The sequence below is a fragment of the Electrophorus electricus genome, chromosome 21, assembly GCF_013358815.1.
Source record: "Electrophorus electricus isolate fEleEle1 chromosome 21, fEleEle1.pri, whole genome shotgun sequence".
Classification (NCBI taxonomy): Eukaryota; Metazoa; Chordata; class Actinopteri; order Gymnotiformes; family Gymnotidae; genus Electrophorus; species Electrophorus electricus.
Genome location: NC_049555.1, coordinates 6939182 through 6957761, shown reverse-complemented (window position 1 = coordinate 6957761; position 18580 = coordinate 6939182). Strand labels below are relative to the sequence as shown.

Genomic DNA, 18580 nt, shown 5'->3' with positions numbered 1-18580 from the left:
AGGTATTCAACCCTCCTTTAAAACTCCACTCCTACCCTTAGTCCTCAACCTCTTCTTCTCCTCCATGGCAGATCCAAACCATCTGTTTTCTTTCCTCATTAAGGTGAGAACACTATCAGCTTAGATGACGACATCACTGAAATCCCTGCTGTGTGAACCCAGAAGATGTATGGTATTAAAAAAAAGAATGTGACAGAAAGAGACAGATATATACAGAGGGTAGCAGGAAGATAAAATAGGCACTGAGATACATGCATAAAAGCAAACATACCCCTCCACTACGCACGCACACACACACAACCCAGGGAAAGGCATGCAGTCATGTTGACGCAAGAATGTAAATGACATTGACTTGGTGTGGACAGAGGTGGGGTCATGTTTGGAGGAATGTAACTCTCCCCGCTTTCTGTGTGTAAGCCTCTGTTTCTCTCAGCTCATTATCAGGCTACTTTGTGGTTCCTCAAGAAAAGGCATCATTCCACTCCGAATTATCACTCTTCCCTCTCTCCTTCTTCACCACTCTCTCTCTCTTTCTCTCCACGGGTGTGTTTGTGCATGTGTGTTCCCCAAGATAATTCAAAGTGTTTTCAATTTAAATCATTCTCTCATGTGGCTTTGTGCCAACAGTCTATTCGTTCGGTCACTACTAAAATAAACATCCACCGTAGAATCTTTTATTAAACCATTTCCTTCATCACAGTTTTGGAACATCATGACTTCTTATCTTTTTTTTTCAGGCCAAATCTAAAATAGTCATGAATGATTTTTTTAACCCTTTGTATTTACCTCCTATCAACCTGCAGGTAAATACAGTGTTTCATCTACATCCTGTAAAGCCTTGTATGTGAGTCATCCATCTCTCTGCAGTTTGAAATTGAGGACAATTTCAAGAGAGGAGTGAGTGTCCCGTTTCTGTAGGCTGTTTGGAAATTCCTCAGCAATGATGCTAAAGTCTCGGGGGATGTATTGGCTCTTCATAGAGGGACCTTTGCCTGCAGAGTTTTCCAGTAATCACAGGCAATGAGAAATGAGTGGATTAGGAGGCAGCATCCGCTGTGCGGGGCCACTGCCGTGTGTTTACAGATCATACAGGAATCGCTCACTCGTGAATAAAAGCGCTCAGAGCAGCCCATTCCTACATGGAGAGTATTTCTAAACACAATTAGATCCCAGGATGTGAGTTAACTATCATTAAAAGGAGGTTATGTAAGCAGGAGGCTCATTTTAAGCACTCCAGCTATGCTAATTGCGCTCACTAAGCTTCTGGTTGGTTTGACTGTGTTTGTGTAAAAGTTCTTGGTAAAGATGAGAGTAATTCAGTGACATCAGCTCTGTTTCTCACTTCACGTCAGTGTATCATATTTTTCACTAAAAATGCTAAAGATGGCATTAAACACTGCTTAGCATAGCTAGCTGTTTAAGACAAACACAGGTTCCAAATACTGGTGTAAGTGGGTTAGAGTGTGTAGAGCATCAATTGGACCAATCTTAATTCAGAATATGCATCTGACAGCTGGAACCATCTGAGGGGATAGAGAACAAATGAGCAGGTTTTGGTAGTACCATTATGCTGTTATTAAATATTAGGGTCATTAGAAATACTCCCATGTAGACGGTAGTCTGAACTTTATAAAATCTTTGAACTCAACCTTCTGCAAAGTCCTTCACACTACATGACTCCTGTTCTACATACTTTACTTTGCAGTGACCTGGCCCAGTGCTGTTAACAAGGCCTTTATATGAACAAGACCACACAATATAGGCTCTTTACCGAGCCTATACTGCTTCTCACGGTAAAAGCAATGCTTGCTCTGTCTATTTCCAACCAGGGAGCTCTTCTCAGGCCAGGGTCAGATCATTCCTGTGGTTTCCTTTGGTTCTCCTGCTATTCATTGCTCCATGCAGGATTGTAATAGTGTGTGGTTTGTTTTTTTTCCCTTAAGCCACTTTGAAATATCAAATTCCTTAAGAAAACATCTAAGATATGCTCCCCTGAAGAATCCATTGCCATCAAAGTGAAAATCTTGTTCTACTGTGAGGAGTAATTATTTAGCTGCCAAAGAACAGAACTGGAAGCACCCACCCACAAAACATCATCATTGTCATGATCAGTAGGGTTGTGTTGGAGACCCAGTCATCACAAAGACCTTAACTAATCAGGTCTGAGTCAACACTGACATTGAGTGATATGAAACAGGGGCTGTTTGACCAAGTCTGGGTCAGGAGTAAGATGAGAAATGTGAGTTTAAAACCTCAAATATGAATTCAAGTTACAATCATAAATTCAACATGGCTTGAAACACTAAGCTGTTACATGACATTTGTCAGTTTGAGTGTTCACTGCTAAGAAATAGTGTATCAAACATAAAACTAACATGAAAAACATGAAAAACAAAAACATTTATTGGCTCTCATCATTCAGTAATCTCATAACATATATTCTGGTGAAAAGCTTTATCTTAAACTTGCTATGCTGAGAAATTATTTTTATCACATACCACAACAAGCTAATCATTCAATTCCACAATATTCCCACATGTATTTTTCACATGGAAAAGACGAATGGTCTTGGCTGGTCTCTGGAAGAAATCCCCAACTTTTGAGGTTACATCAGTACCAAGTTCACCTGAAGGCAAGAAAGAGCAAGACAATTAATACAGGCTGGTCTCAACTACATTATCATGGTCACCATCACATTTACATTTTTAAATTTATGGAATTTAGCAGACTGTCAGTATTCATCAGTATTGACTCACTGAATCACAAAGATCAGTACTGAATCATTATATATGTTAAACCGGATGAACACCTTTGGGATAATTTCCCAGGATCGAAGCTGCTTTGATGCTTAGCTGCTTTGTATTTCCCAGCTGTAACTGGGCAATCAGCATCTCTCACCATGCTGTACTTATTCCAGCCCTCTCTGTACTCGGCTTTACAGGGAGGTGGCTGTTATTTAGGCTCTAAATTATATACTGTCTGGCTCTGCAGCACAGACATAAGAGCAAGATTGCCAGTGTTTGTAAAAAAGAATAGGTAGAGGAAAGGTAGTTTAGTGGTATTAGAGCAGTTTATTATAGCCTCAGCTCACAGTTTAACTCACTTAAACTGCAATGCCTACTGTCAGAGCAGTAGCTTTGCTACCCGTAAGGACACAGTACATAGACACATTTTATACAGACCTGGACACTTTTTACAGACACTCTTTTTGTCAGAACAACCTGATAAGGAGTTGTAGGTTTAGAGGAGCTGTGATCTGTAAATATATACCTATGTCAGATCAGCTTTCTGAACCCACTTAAGCATCTGCTCAAACAAAGCACATTTAAGATTATTCATTCCTGCACTATTACATACAATGCTAAGCTAAGAACATGGTCTGTTTTACAGCTGAGAAAATGTTTTCAGAACAAACAAACAGAGGACACAACTACATGCCTTGTGTGTGTGTGTGTGTGTGTGTGTGTGTGTGTGTGTGTGTGTGTGTGTGTGTGTGTGTGTGTGTGTGTGTGTGTGAGTGAAAAACAAAATGGGAGGGAAATAAAAAATGACAACCTAATAAAGACACAGGAGTTCATCAGCTAGAAAACACAAGGAGATGATGTCATTCTTTTATTGCCCACAAGGCCACAAGATAGCCAATTCCTGGGAGGAATGGGAGGCATACCTGCTACCACCCTGAGGAGAAAGGCCATGTCTCCCAAAACTGCAAGACAGAGAAAGAGAGAGTTTGTGAATAAAGAGCTCAATTTTTTTTCTGGAGTTCATTTTGTTTTTACATGTTCATATGCCCTGTGTCTTTCTCTGTATTTTTGTTTGTATGCTTTTACATGTAATGCTGTGTGTAGGTAAATGTGTGTGAAGGCATGTTTTCTTATTATGTAGAGAACGTTAAGACAGTAACAGTGTGAGTGTAAATACAGTATTTCCTATTTTAAAATATCTGATAAAAACAGATACAAATAAATACCAAAGTAAATAAAGAACAAATAGGTGCATTTTCAACACAAGCTTTGCCCATAGAACAGCAGTTAAAACTAGATCAGGAACAGCTCCAGCCTTGTCCCAACACTCATTGTGTCATTTGGAAAGTACCTTCCAACTGTCAGCCAATGGATATTAGCCAAGTTTCTGTCAGCCAAGGTTCACTGTACTAATGTTATTAGTTGGGTATATATTCTAACAGGGGCTCAGTTAGTATTTGACAAAATGACTCAAAATGACAACTTGGTCTCAATAGTTTTCTTTCATTGTTCACATCTTAAGGATGTTGGAATGAAGTATTAATTTAAGCCCCTCCCACAGTGGGATCACATTATGACCAGTATTTCATTGGCCATAATGTATATATAACAGCATTTTATGACCAGTATGTCAGTATTTAATACATTTCCTCACTGATAAAACAGAGCAGAAAATGCTCCTTAAACACACCAAAAAAAGTTGCATTAAATTTACCTTCTGTATTTTCTGTATTGGTTTTCATTAATGCATGTTTTCCTTCACCTTAGTAGAGTGGTGCACATAATGGCATGTTGTTTGTGTGGTACTTGGACCTCTATTGACCTGCATGTGCAGAGGCTATGCAAAGATGAACTCCTCAGAACAAAGCCCAAAGCCATAGGCTCTGTCTAAGAACACAAACACACCTTGCTCTGGTTAAACTTGTTCAGTTCTGATCTCATCTGTCCTTTCAATCAGTGTGTATGTGTGTATACACAAAGCCACACACATACACACATGCTGTGTCTTGAACAGTGAGATCATTTGGTCAAGGGAGATCATTTGAGAGAGTGGGGAGCCATATGGGTTTGATTACAGAGCAATGACATCATCGCTGTCAGGTAATCAGGCCCTAGGCACAAAGAGTTGTACAAACATGCAGCTTTGTCTGCTCTGCATGCTCTCTGTCTTTCACACACACACACACACACACACACACACACACACACACACACACACACACACACACACACACACACACACACACACAGATCCATAAACGCACATAAGATCCGCTATCTGAATCTACTTAAGCACACACTCAAACAAAGAACATTTAAGATTATTCATTCTTGAAGTACATCAACCCATACCCCATGCATGTGTTCCTTGAATAAAGCTAAAAAACACCAACATCAGGACATAAGAACATCAACAGACTTAAAGGGGTTTAAAACAGCTGGCAAGCAAAGCATTCTGCTTCTCTCAGAGACCTCAGTCTTCTTCTAACCTGATTACCAGGATTTCTCCTCAATGCCTGAAGATCTCCTCACCATCTTGCTTTACGCAAAATTTGTCTTTTAACTGTGTCTGGCCACATGAGGTGCTTGTGTCATTTTGCAGGAATGAATGTGTGATGCTGAAACACTGAGAGTTAGACAGAGAAGCTAAAAACATCTGTGTCCCACACTCTGGATGGGTTTGGAATTGGAAATGTGAGGCTAATTGTGATTCTATATTAAGGAATCTGCTTTGTTTCTGCTGAAGATGAGACTGTAACACACATTCCGGGCATTGCTCAAGGCTGGCGCCTCTCCTCTTTGTGCTAGCTGGAGCAGACGGCCTGTTTACGCTACTCCAAAAACGTTCAAAACAGTGAAGGAGAGCAGAGCCTGTCTCATGGATCACTTCCATATGTGCCCATCACCCTACTGCTGCTCTCAACTCATATACACTCATACTCACGCTCACCCCATCACACACACTTACTTTACTCTGTCTGAGTGTGTGTGCACACACAGAGGTGTGTGTTTCATTCCAAACCAATTTCATCATTCCTCCTCATGTTTGTCTCTCACAATAAGTCATTTAGTTTGACACAGAGCATATGGATGGTGGAGTAATGTTAAAGCAGACAACTGCTTTGCTGTACACTAAGTATATTCATGATTCTTGGTGTGTGGACTAGTGCCCTTGTAGACTACTAGCATGATTATATGTTATAGGGTGATACATCTTTGGAAAATATATATACAAAATGCTTGTACAGACCAAATTCAGTCTCTAACATTTTACTACCAACCACATATTTTAATAAAGCCAAGCCAGTGCAGACAAGCCAATCACTAATACTGTGCTCACATAATTTCAGATAAATCATTTCTCCAAAAGTATTCCATAATATTGTGACAATCAAATGTGATCCAGTTTTTTAGCATGTCAGATAACGCTATAGGTTATTATAACTCAATGAACTTTGATTTGGACACTTTGGACCATTTATGTTATTAACATCATGTGTAGCCATTTTCGGCAAAGATTTATTTTTTGTCACAGTAACAAGACCATAATGTTTGTGTGTCTTATTAAACCCTAATGTTTGTGTGTCCGATTAAGGCCACTTGCAGAGAGGAAGTGTCCTTCGCAATCCTCTCATTTCCTGTTAACAGGAATGACTAAGTACTTCTGTTATTTGGACTGATGCGGTACTACTGACCCACTGTTTTGTTTTGTCCCAAATCCATGGTAACAATGATCTATAAACACCCCACTGCATCCTTCTGCTGTGAATGTCCTGCCACTGATGTCCAGTATTGCTATCTTTTTCTGTCACAATCACATTTCCCTCAGTTGTCTCCATTCTTGTGCTATGCTTAAATATTTTAAATACGTACAATGTTTTTTTTGTTTGTTTGTTTTTTGTTTTTTTAAATTAATCTCAAAGTTAGGACACAACTTTAAGAAGGTAATTTGAGATAGGTAAGGCTTGTGGATTGTGGAATGCAGTCCAATATGAAAGTTCTGTTGTGGATGTTTTTAGACCCTATTACAAGCGCACACACACACACACACACACACACACACACACACACACACACACACACACACACACACATTAAAAAATTACAGTGCAATGTTAAAGAATGGTAAAACGTTCTCCCCATTTTGGCTGAATTCATGGTTTTCGGTACCAAAATGAAACTTAATTCAGATGCCTTTCTTCTCACACGGACACGCACGCACGCACGCACGCACGCACGCATTCTTTGTCTCTCTGTCTCAGCAGAAATATTTCTCCTTTTCTCTCTCTTTTCCGCTCCTTCTGTTTTCTTACACACACATACCCACACACTCAGGCTGTGTCTTTCACATGAGTACACACCCCTGTGAGAGGCTGTCCAACATAATGTTCCATATAAGGGTAGGCTGATGATGTAATGCTCCATAGGCAGTGAGCATGCAGTGGGGCCATCTCTCACTGTTCGCTTTCCCTGCTGGAATGCTCACATCACAGACGTGAGTTCTGCGTCTTAGCGCCAGCCTTACACACTGACGCTACGCTGCTCTACACTTCAGGTAGGAACTCATGCGTGCAAACACACACACACACACACACACACACTTACATTTTGCAAAGTATTAGAAAAGTTAAACATAAGATTCATGCTTTGAATATGTTTAGTTAATTACAAAAATGTTGTATTATATTTTCCAATTTATATTTTTCAATTTATAATTCAAATTAAAATCAGTTCGCATTTTTCCCCTAAAGATATTTAAATATTAAGGGGTACATGAAACACAACTAAACAAAAAATGATTTGACTGACTAAAACTGAACAGAGCTCTATGAAGGATTGATAGCTTGTCAATCTGTTCAAGTATGTGTATCAGATGTTAAAATTACATGTTCAAATCAGAACTAATAGTTATTTTGAAGTAGTTTAGGCCTGTGTACTATTTCCATACCCATATTTGGCTCTTAGGGCTGGTCGTGGATGAAAGGCAATAAAGTTTGTTCTTTTTGTTTTTATTGCCTTTATGGTTATGTGTGCAAATGCAGGTTTTATGCATAACAATTATATCCATTATGAGTTGTAATGTACTCTACCGAATATCAAATTGCTAGTCTTATGGTTCTTATGGTTCATACTGCGTTTTAATGTTCACAAAAAAAAAAATGATGGTCATGCAGGTATGTTGACGCTTTTATGATTGATTTAGTTACTGGTAAAACATTTTTTTTTAAATAATATTAGCATGCAAATATTCTTTGACTGATCCAAACATAGCCTCTAAACCTGCTTTCGGAGCCTCGCAGAGTCTGCGATGCATACACTCCTGCATAAGTAGTATCATGGGCCTTCTAAATTAGTCCTAGTTAGTTGCCTACTTTGCAAAAACAAAGATATACACCACTGATATAATTTGCTACTGGCTTGCTAAAATTATCTTATAATCAGTTACAGTGCATTCTACTCAGCAGTTTTCCTCTTTGTAAAAGTGTACATTATTTAAACTTACTGACTAATTTATTCTGAGATCATATAAAAATAGTTACTGGTTAAGTCTAATATGTTAATGTGCTGCAGGCACAGTTAAATTTGTTGAGGTGTTAATGTGTTTTGGAAGCTGTTCAGACTTCTGCCAGACTTCCCCCTGCTGGACACAAAACACAAACACTGTCCAGTCAGTGACCAGCTGCTAGTATCTGTTTTTTTGTCATCCAATGTTATACTTGTTTCCTGACTAACACTCATAGGAAACTTGTACTCATAAAAAAGGGAAGAAAAACTAACCATGTTTGATGTCTATAAATATGTAGTGTTGCTTGTTTTTTAACGGAGATTTCAGATGTTTTTTTCTCTCTATTTTCATGAAGACCATTGCATGAGATGAAGTAAAAAGATGAAGTATAAGTTCAAGGATTTTTAGGCTTTTAAAGCATTATTCAAGTCTAACCCTAACCCTAACTTTATACTAGATCACTGTCATCAGAAGCATTTTGCCCATTTCCCTGAAACACAGGCTGCATGTCCAGTACGATCAGTGCAGGCCAAAGTGATCAGTCTGAGATTAAGCAGAAGTCGCGTGCAGTAGGACTTTAGAATCACTTGTTAAAGTCAAGGAAAAGCCCCTCTGTAATTGAAGCCTGATGACTTCCTCTGCTGGCTCTGGGCTTGCACAGTGTTCTCTTCACATACCGATGAGATCAGGCCAGTGAGGTCAAACAGGAGCCTTTTTCCTTGGGGTGGGGATTGGGGAAGGATTAGTTTCAACCTCTCCAGACCTACACCCACTTCAAGTACTTAGGACACAGAGGTCCCATAATTCCTTACTCTCAGCAAAACATGGCCCTTGCTTCATGTCTCCCTTTTTTGAGATTATCATTGTCCATCAAGGGTGAGAAGGTATTGATGCATATTGACTTGAATTGTGTGTGTGTGTGTGTGTGTGTTTGTGTGTGTGTGTGTTTTTTTTTTTTTAACTGTGCCTATAACCTTGAAATGCTGTGATATGCATGGCAAAGTCATCATTACAACAGGTGGCAAAAATATTTACTTCACCAGTCTCACTAACTAAGATGCAAGGCAATATCAATGACTGGTGGCAATAGCATAACTATTTTTATATATAATTTGTGATATTATCAGTACAGCACAGTAGATTTCCTAAAATCTAGTGGTACCACTAACTAGGCTCTTATCCTGACTTTCCATTTGGTGAAAACCTTGCCACAGGCACCTGAACTTCGTCTATCTCTAGTACCTTGTTCCTTTCACTGTATGGCTGTCCTCCTCAGGGAATTTGTAGTTTAAAGGAAATACTATTACTATCTTGCACAGCCACATAAATGAGTTCTCTTAACCTCCGACTTTGCTAACAGTGGTTGTATTTAGGTATTTTCTGAAAAACAAAATAAATTATGTTAGAGTAGGACTGATAAAATGTGATTTCTGCAAATGGGTATTTAAACACAACATCTCACAAGTAATCAGAGATGCAAATACAAATGCAGAGAACTGAGTAAATGGAAAGGTATTTTGTTTTTGTAAGTAGTTAACAACATTACACTCTCACGCACTGTTGATTTTCCACGTTTGCCTCTCTTAATGGTGTACCTCAAATGTTTAATGGAGTCACAACATGATAATGCATGCAATAAATTAGCTTACATTAAATTAAGATAATCTAAATGGACCACCACTGCTATTCCACTCACCGAAGAAATGGTACATATGCAGCCTGTTTTTAGCTACTTGGTCAAATGTCGTCATATTTTAAATATAGTACCAATTCTGTGGAAGTTCTTAAAAATTGTTCCATTGACATAAAAAAAGTGCCAGTGACACACAGTAGTGCACGTAGAACTTATAGTGCAAGAACCATACTGACACATTTTCATTATTTTCATCTACCTCAGTTTAGGTGGAATTTGGGAAAGTCTGTGTACTTATAGTCTGCAAGAAGGGGACCTTTTTTCATTTTAAAACCTGTGGTGATAGTGTTAAATGGGTGTGTAGAGGGAACAAAGGCATACCATAATTATGAGGGCTATTCTTTCTCTGCTGTTGTGTCTGTGGAGTACCCAGACCAGCTGCAGTCAACATAGTCGCACCTTCACCAGTGTCGATAAAACAGATTACATCAGCACATGACCCAACTTTCCCCTTAAGCTCTGTAAATCAGGAACAAACTATAACTCAGGAGCACACAAACCTTCTGTTTATATATGTATGTGAAAGGGCATCCTCCTACTCGAATACATACTTGTTGATAGGCCTTCAAATTTATGTGTGACTATTTTGCATAGATTTGACTCGATATACATAAAGTTTTTATTTGCTGTTAATTAGTTACACATTTTTAAATGTTCTAATTATGTGTCATTTTTCTGCTTAATAGATTGAAATTGCTCATTGATCAGGAAAAGGCCTGCCAAGAGCGACGAGAGGAAGAGAATAATCATAAAGTCAGCAGTCTTAAGGACGAGCTGACTAAACTGAAGTCCTTTGCCCTACTGGTCGTGGATGAACAACAGCGCCTCACAGAGCAGCTGGCTCAGCAGACAGCTAAGGTCCAAGAGCTGCAGACTATTGTGACACAGACCCAAGAGGAGCTAAACTCTGCTCAGACCTGGGCACAAGAGGAGGAGAGCAAAGTCCTACGCTTGGAGACTGAACTGCATGATCAGGCCAGCCAGTTCCATCAGGAGCAGGAAGCCATGACAGCCAAGCTGACCATTGAAGATGGCCAAAACCGACAGCTGCGTCAGAGACTTTCCACACTAAGTCGTCAGTTGGATGAGCTTGAAGAAACAAACAAGACCCTCCGCAGGGCAGAGGAGGAACTGCAGGAACTGAGGGACAAAATTGGTCGTGGAGAGTGTGGCAACTCCAGCCTTGTGTCAGAAGTGGAGGAGCTGAGGAAAAGAGTTCTAGAAATGGAAGGGAAAGATGAAGAATTAATTAAGATGGAAGACTTGTGCAGAGACCTCAACAGAAAGCTAGAAAAGGAGTCCAACCAGAGCCGTAGTCTAAAAGTAGAAGTGGACAAGCTGAACCACAGAATTATGGAGCTTGAGAAATTAGAAGATGCCTTTGGAAAGAGCAACCAGGAATGCAGCTCTCTCAAATGTAACCTTGAGAAGGAAAGGACAATAACTAAACATATGTGCAATGAACTAGATCTGCTAAGGGTTAGAATCAAGGAGCTTGAAGCTGCTGAAGGTCAGTTGGAGAAAACTGAGATGACACTGAAAGAAGATCTCACAAAACTGAAAACACTGACAGTAATGCTTGTGGATGAAAGGAAGTCCATGGCAGAGAAACTAAAACAGATGGAAGTCAAGGTGCAAAACAGCACTGGCAGACTTCAAGCAGAACAGGATAAAGTCACATCAGTGACTGAAAAGCTGATTGAAGAAAGTAAAAAAGCCTTGAGGTCCAAAGCAGAGCTGGAAGAAAAGATGTGTATTGCCACCAAGGAAAGGGATGAGCTCAGGACCAAACTGAAAGCTGAGGAAGAGAAAAACAATGACCTCCAATCCAAAGTCAGCATGATGAAGAAAAGACTTCAGTCCCTGGAAGCTGTTGAAAGAGAGTTACTGAGAAACAAAGCAAAAGAAGAGAGTTTAAAGGGACAGATTCCAAACTTTTTCCAACAAGAAGACAACAAAGTGAAAGATTTGACCCAGGAGGTAGAACGGCTTAGGAGAAAGCTTAAAGAGATGAAGGTGGTTGAAGGTGATCTGTTGAAGACAGAGGATGAGTTTGAGTCCTTGGAAAAGAGATACTCTAATGAACAAGAACGAGCAAAGGCCCTCATGGAAGAACTAGAAATCTCAAGGAAGGAGCTTTCCAAATACCAGCTAGCTGAGAAAGAAGAATCCAACCAAGAACACATTCTTTATAAGCGGCTGAAAGAGGAGGAGGCCAAGTCTAGTCATCTGACGAGAGAGGTGGAAGCACTGAAAGAAAAGATACATGAATACATGGGCACAGAAGAGTTAATCTGTCGTATGAAAACAGACCATGCAACACTTCAGAGAAAACTTACCCAACAAGAAGTTAGAAACAAAGAACTAGCCAGAGAGATGGAGACCTTAACACGGGAGCTAGAGAGATACCGTCGTTTCAGTAAAAGTCTTCGGCCAGGCATGAATGGGAGACGCTTCTCAGATTTACACGTCTCCACAAAGGAAGTTCAGACAGACCCAGCAGACAGCCTGCCACCTAATTACAAGAGTCTTGCTCCCTTGGAACGGGCTGTTGTGAACGGGAAATTATATGAGGAGAGTGATCCAGAAGATGAACCCAATTACAATGAGATTAACTTTGCTAAATGTAGCCCCTCACTTATAAACGTCAACAACCTGAACAACAATATTAGGAAAATCAGAGGTCCCTTTTTCAAGAGTAGAGATCAGCCAATTAATAACAAGATGCAATCAAGACAAAATGGAACTCATGCTCCACAAGGGGATGTAGTCCTCACACATAGCCCAGGTCAACCTCTCCACATAAAAGTGACACCTGATCATGGCCATAACACAGCCACTCTTGAGATCACAAGCCCGACTACTGAAAATCCCCAGTCTTATACAAGTACTGCAGTTATACCAACCAGTGGAGGCCCACCAAAACAACGAATTACCATCATCCAGAATGCATCAATATCCCCACAGAACAAGACCAAGGGTTCTTCCGCAGAAAGCCCCTGCACACCTGACCAGTCAACATCACCTTTTACCATGGCAACTTACTCACGAACCTTGACCTCTGACTCCTCTGGTTCCGAGACTCCAGACAGAGCCATGTCACCCATACAGATAGTGTCTGTTTTAACAGGAACCCCTGATAGACCACAGGCTGGAGAGGCAGTAGAGGTCACAGCAGGTCACACTGTTTTCCGTGTTACCCCTGAGAGACAAAACAGCTGGCAGCTACAGAGGTCCAACAGCTCCGGCCCAAATGTCATCACCACTGAAGACAACAAAATCCACATTCACTTAGGCAGCCCCTACATACAGGCCATCAACAACACTGCCCCACTCATTAGTTCTTGCTATTCTCCTGGGCAAGAGCAAAGGATTCCAGTATTATCCAGTGGTGCTCCATCCCAGGGTAGCAATAAAATGACGAGTAGCATCATGATAAAGCCCACCTCCACCCCAATCCCACGGCCATCACAAATTACCGTAAGTAGTGTCTTAGACTGACTTGTGAGCTTGTCTGACATTTACCAAGTAGTCACTGTAGCTCTCTAATAGAAAGCCCCTTAGACTATGCCCTATAACAAATAGCACTGAACTGTCAATCCCCTATTATAGGACCCATAACCTGGTTATTTCAATGTACTTGGCATGTTTTGTCTAGTGCATTTGTTTCTATTTGATGGGTTCTGATTTTTAAGTATTATTTGTGTGCATGATCTATGACTTAATAATTATTATTATAATAATTATTATAAACATTTGAGCACTAGGAAAGGAAATTAATTTCATAATTTCATTTTCATTTTTGGATTTATTTTAAAGTGTGTGCTTACTGTATTTGCTCAAGGGCCAATGACCATGTAACATAAGTATTCACTCATGTACTTATTATTTTGTCATTTACCACATGATTTGCATTTATTATAGTGGACATTATTAAAACAAGAGTAAATGTTAGCAAGTTTCTTTTTTTATGGCATTTTGAAATGTTGCATTTGGGTCATTCTAATGCAATAAGCATGCAAGTGTCGTGTAATGGGAAAAGTGTGATATAATGAGAAAGGTTTGACATTTATGTTTGGACACTGCATGTTTTGTATAATTTATGTACTGACGCTTTCCCTACATTTGATTGAAAATATTTAAACAAAACTGTTTTGCTTAATCACCCAAACTACATCCAAATTACAAATTAAAAGTAATAAAAAAGATGGGACATTGCAGAGTACACAATTATTGAGAGGAAACTTAAGTTGATACAAGCAATAGTCTGAGAAGCAGTCCTTGACACTGTTCAAAGTTTATAAGGCTCTGGGGAAAAGGGGAGAATAGAAATTTGACATGTCTTTTCTTGGCCGGATTAAATTCATGGGCTGATGTCATTTCTGGCTCTATCCAAAACACTATAATCCACTAACTGTGAGAAAGTGTGTGTATGTGTGTGTTCTTCAAATGTTACAGTAGAAAGCAGCTCAGAGATTGAAATGATTTAAAAATGACTGTACCTTACATTCAGCACTAATATATTTTTAGCATGAGTTAATCTCTGACATAAATAAGGAACCAGGTCAGTCATAAACAGCACTTCTTAGCTAATACATACTCTGTAAATACTAACTTTTGTAAAGAAATTGCAGACTGATTTTCATGTCATGGACTACCATACACTTTCACTACAGCTACCACCGTGGTATGCGCATGTAAGTATTCTCCTTAACCCCTTGATTTATATACAGTTCATCAGTATGGTCACCAGTTCCACAACATTGTTGTTTAGTGATTAAGGCCAGCAACTGGTACTGTCTCATACACTGATCAACTAGATACAAAAATACTCATACAGGTCCACACATACCAGTACAGAGAGAACAGAGAATCTGACTCTCTGTTATGTACATGCCTACTGCATCAAGCATTAAATTGATTTAGGATGAAATTTGTGGAATCTGTATCCCTTCGACTCTACACTCAAGGGAAAAACTGGACAAAAAACTGCCATTTACTGTGGAGATGAGAACAGCTGCGATGGTTCATGAAAAAAGCATGCCTTTCCTGTCCGAACGTAATCTCTTTTTACTATATCAAGGCTGACTGTACGGCTGTCCGAGTGTACCAGAATACCGTACACTTCATTTGATAACAAGACCTCTAAAGCAATGTGTGCACCGGAAAACTGATTAATACTGAATAATTACACGTTATCCTGTTTATCCTACATAAAAGGCCCTAAAGAAGATTAAAGAGTATATTTTACTTGTTTCAACATGGCACTTTTACTGCGACATGGCACTTTCACTGTAGATGTAGGTCTTCATAATTTGGATCTCTATAGCTCAACCCACTCCTGAACATTTTCCTTATTTTTTGTTTATAGAGTTAAAGTAAGCTGAATTACTTGTGTGATATTTGCACGGTTAACTTTCTGAGGAGCTGATAGGAAGGCAGTGATGACACAGTAAAAGTGAACATATATGTGCACTTTAAGCTTGATAAATCACAGGAATGTCTATTAGTGTTTTTAGTGTCCATTAGTTTACCATGCATTACAAAGACCACAGAAAGTGCTCTATTAAAAACACTACAGAAAACAAAATGGCTTCTTCAGCTGCATTGTGCATGAACATGATTCCTCAGGTCTCAGCAGCACTCCAAACCCCAAACAAGCCTCATGTTTGGTTTCCATGGAGATAGTAGCTGAAGCGCCGCCGTGGAGCCCGTGGGCTGATTCTGGCACAGGAAGTGCTCACTCTGAGCTTTATGACTCCACAGGGAGGACACTTTTAATTAAGGGTCATTATGTACAAAACCTACAAGCCCTCAGACTCTGCTGATTTTCTGGTGCCTTAACCTGGCCAGAAGCACAGACTGACCCAGATTCCAAATATGCAGCACGATTCTGCAGCCATGGATCACTTTTCCCCTTTTGGATTGTATTTTTTGAGAGCAGCGCAGAGGACTTTCCCTGTGAGGTGCTGTGCATACACAAACTGTTCTGGTGGAAGCCTCAGTGAGCAGTGTTGTATAGCAGAAAGAGGTAGAGCATTTGCCATCAAAGTTCTGGAATCAGTTTCACATGTAATTGAAGTTTGGCATTCCATAAAACTTGGCACAGTATGCAGCACTCCGTTTTAAATGGACTCCTCCGTTATTACCATAATTCTTTTCATGTGAGTGCACATAGATCCCCAAGATGAACCATAAAAATGAGAACTGACTCACAGATGGGAAGCAGACAAAAGCTGAAATGATCACTTGAAAATGGCATACTTTCTGAACATTCTTATGATGACATCACTCCCTCAGCTGTGGGGTAGAGACAGGGTGAGCTGAATGTGCTGTAAACAGAACTATGATGTAAACCTCAGGAGAGTCTCTCACTGAAACTCCTTAGATTACTGTTCTCCTTAGTATTCCTTAGATTATATATTACTGTAGAAATGTTTCAACTGTCTCTCTCTCTCTCTCTCTCTCTCTCTCTCTCTCTCTCTCTCTCTCTCTCTCTCTCTCTCTCTCTGACCTATTTGCTTAAAGAAGGAAACATATGAACAATGAAAGCAAAACTGTGCCAAAAGCCTAGCCAGACATAGGGTCAAACATTTCTCTGTAGCAGTGATGTAGCAGATATAGGTTTACTCTTGCTCTCCCTTACAGTATATATGCTGCCTAGACTATTATGTTTCCATTAAGCTCCTGTTCATTTTGTTGGGTTTGTTGCACAGACATTATTTTTTAGTGATGCAGAGACACTTCCTGTTTCTCTGCTGGCTTTTGCACTTACGATTTATGCCTTGGAACCATTTGCATCATTCTTTATCCTGCAGCTGGTGACTGCCAGTAAAGTAGAGTAACCCAACCTTGCCAGTAATGTAGACTAACCCTAACTCTGTCAGTAAACTAGAATAACCCTGATCCTGCCAGTAATCTAGAGTAGCACTGACTCTGCCTGTATTCTACAGTATTCCTAACTCTGCAAGAACATTTACATTTATGGCATTTAGCAGTTCACTTTTATCCGGCGTGGCTTAAAAAAGTGCTTGTAAACATTCTCAGCGGACTTTCTTCTTTTAGATGACGTCCACCAATTAAGAGTAGTAAATGGAGATACCACAAAGAAAAAAAGATATACAAGCACTCATCTAACAAAACAGGGGCTACATTAGTATGGTAATAACAAACTGGAAAAGACTCAATTCTCCATTCTTTGATTTTACTAAAATAATCAAAACTTTTCCTAGTTAATTTTAAGTTTTCCAGATATGAATTCAGTGGTAAAAGGAAATACCACCATCTTGTGGATATTTACGTGTATCATCAGATTTAAGAACCATACTGGCATTTTGATTTATAGTTTACCCTGAAATTAAGCCTACATGGCAATATTTAATATTAATATTAATACAATATTAATACAAAACTACTGTATGAACATCTTTCCCAGATGACATGCACATCTTTCCCAATAACAATATCGGATACATCACCTAAAGCTTTAAACTGGCTATAGGACCTTAATGGTTTAATATCCCCTGTATTTATTTATTTAGTTTTTTAATGAATAATCAAATCTCTTGTTCTTCCTATCAGATACCTCTTGAAGCATTCCGACGGTCTGGTCCCACCAGAATCCCCAAACCTAAATGCAGCAGTACCATGAAGCGGATGAGTGCCACAGCTCTGGTAAAGCAGAGTGGAGAAGAGGCCCAGGACCCTCTCAGTACTGACAAACCTGTGTCCAACCACCCAAATGCAATGAACCTCACCTCAAAGTCATAAATGCACACAGACATTATTTCAGCAGGAGAAAATGAACTTTTGAATCAGTTTGTCATTCATGTTTTTTCCTTGTTGCTAATTGTGATAAAAGGTGCATACATTTTTTTTTCAGTCACTTCAGTCTTGATGTAAGTAAAAGAAGATGGATAACAAAACCACTCTGGGTCTTTGTTTTATTAAAAGTGAACCAGTTTGAGACATGGTCTCACAATACAACCCTGTACCAATACCACAGCAGTTGTTTGTCTAAGTATTACAGTGTAATTTAACCAACATATGAAACACAAACTAGTAAAATCCAGAACATTGATATGTTACTTAGGATAACAAACACAGCCAATATAATGGGCTGTCAGATAGCCTAGTCAAGTAGTTAGTGGGTACATGTGGAAGTAGCTGTTCATTGCATAATTGATTCCCTGGAGCCTGATGTCATGTGGCATTAGGATTGATGTGCACACAATTAGATATAACTGAAAAAAAAGAATAAATATAAAAATGCATTAATTTATGTTTCATTTACTTTGGGAAAAGATGTTTTATGCTGTTGTTAATAAACACTTGATTTTATACTTAACACGGTTTAATATTTGTGTGTAACTCACGTTGCATGATTGTACATCTTATAATGTCTAGCTGATAATCACCTGAAAACTGCCTACATAGTCTCACGGAAGGATGCGGCTTTTCTTGTAGTGGGTAATTCAACGACATCAAACGATACGGCGTCATGTGACGCGCCAATCTCACCCATTTACAATTGGAGGTGATATTTTACTCTTTCTATTTCCTCCAATGACATTTAAGCAGAGCCTCCTGACCTCAACCAATCACAACCAATCACCTCTCTAGAAACCAAAAACATGC

The 18580-nt window shown here is 39.4% G+C and overlaps 1 protein-coding gene across 2 annotated transcripts in view; it reads left to right on the top strand.

The window, feature by feature from the left end:
• The window catches only part of filip1l (filamin A interacting protein 1-like), a 59849-nt gene extending 41559 nt beyond the window's left edge, over positions 1-18290 (top strand). For both annotated transcript variants that reach the window (XM_027011396.2, XM_027011395.2), the window contains 2 exons: positions 10630-13423; positions 17525-18290. In XM_027011396.2, coding sequence (XP_026867197.2) covers positions 10630-13423; positions 17525-17713 — 2983 coding nt within the window. In that variant the 3' untranslated portion in view covers positions 17714-18290. The remainder of the gene's footprint in view (positions 1-10629; positions 13424-17524) is intronic.
• The last annotated feature ends 290 nt before the right edge of the window (positions 18291-18580 follow it).